This window comes from Gossypium hirsutum, chromosome D01 (genome assembly GCF_007990345.1).
Source record: "Gossypium hirsutum isolate 1008001.06 chromosome D01, Gossypium_hirsutum_v2.1, whole genome shotgun sequence".
NCBI lineage: Eukaryota > Viridiplantae > Streptophyta > Magnoliopsida > Malvales > Malvaceae > Gossypium > Gossypium hirsutum.
This window is the reverse complement of record NC_053437.1, coordinates 29,665,691-29,667,178: the sequence shown is the minus strand read 5'-3', so window position 1 is coordinate 29,667,178 and position 1,488 is coordinate 29,665,691. Positions and strand designations below refer to the sequence as shown.

Genomic DNA, 1,488 nt, shown 5'->3' with positions numbered 1-1,488 from the left:
CCCATATTTCGCCTTTTGAAGAAACATAATCTAGGGGTTTGGAACGAAGAATGCCAGGGAGCTTTTGAAAAGATAAAGTTGTACCTATCCAATACTCCAGTTCTGTCACCACATAGCCCAGATAGACCATTGATTTTGTATTTAACGGTGTTTAAAAACTCTATAAGATGTTTGCTGGGTCAACATGATGCGATTGGAAAGAAGGAAAATGTGATTTTCTATCTCAGCAAGAAATTCACTAATTGTGAGATGAGATATTCGCCTATCGAAAAAGTATGTTGCGCCCTGATTTGGACGACCAGGAGGTTGAGGCAATACTTACTCTATCATACGACTTGGCTAATTTCAAAATTAGACCCTTTGAAGTATATGATGGAGTCAACAACATTGAATGGAAGAATGGCTAGATGGCAAATCTTGCTCTCTGAGTTTGATATCGTATATGTAAGTCAGAAGGCCATCAAGGGGAGCGCGATAGCAAATTTCTTGGCTAGCAGAGCTTTAAAAGATTATGAGCCTCTAGACTTCGATTTCCCGAATGAAGATTTAATGTATGTGGCAAATGCTGAAGAGGATCCCCAAGAAAATCATCCTTGGAGATTAAACTTTGACGGAGCATCAAATGCACTAGGCAATGGGATTGGGGCAGTTCTGGTGTCTCTGAATGGAGATTATCATCCTTTCACTAGTAAATTAGACTTTGATTGCACTAATAACATGGTTGAGTATGAAGCTTGCATCATGGGTATACGGGCAGCCATAGAGCGGAAAATCAAGACATTAGAAGTGTACGGAGACTCAGCATTGGTAATATACCAAATAAGAGGGGACTGGGAGACAAGAGACCCTAAGTTGATCCGCTATCAGAGATTGGTTCTGGAATTGATCGAAGAGTTTGACAACATTACCTTTTGTTATCTCCTACGGAAAGAAAATCAGATGGCTGATGCTCTTGCTACTTTAGCTTCCATGATTAAAGTAAATCAGTTGGAGGACATGAAGCCCATTCAAATTAGTATTTATGAGATCCTGGCCCACTGTTACAACATTGAAGAAATAGAGAATGATAATCGTCCCTGGTACCAAGAAATATTACTATATATGAAGAATCGCGAATATCCTGATCAGGCAACGGAGAATGATAAGAGGACATTGAGGAGATTAGCTATTGACTATGTCCTAGATAGAGAAATCCTATACAAAAGGGAAATGATCGAGTATTGTTGAGATGCGTGGACGCTGTAGAGGCTAAGGAAATTTTAGAAGAAGTCCATGAGGGTGTTTGTGGTACTCATGCTAATGGATTTACAATGGCTAGACAGATCATGAGATTTGGATATTATTGGGCCACCATGGAAAAAGATTGCATCAATCATGCCAAGAAATGCGATAAATGTCAAATTTACGGGGATAAAATGCACGCGCCTCCTTCACCTCTTCAGGTTATGACTTCTCCATGGCCTTTCTCCATGTGGGGTATGGACGTCA

General features: G+C 40.1%; 1 protein-coding gene across 1 annotated transcript; it reads left to right on the top strand.

Moving 5' to 3' along the window:
• The first annotated feature begins 399 nt into the window (after window positions 1-399).
• On the top strand, window positions 400-1,227 carry LOC121213575 (uncharacterized). The gene is made up of 2 exons (XM_041086366.1): window positions 400-873; window positions 988-1,227. The coding sequence occupies exons 1-2, from the start codon at window positions 400-402 to the stop codon at window positions 1,225-1,227; spliced, it is 714 nt and encodes a 237-aa protein (XP_040942300.1).
• Window positions 1,228-1,488: the final 261 nt, after the last annotated feature.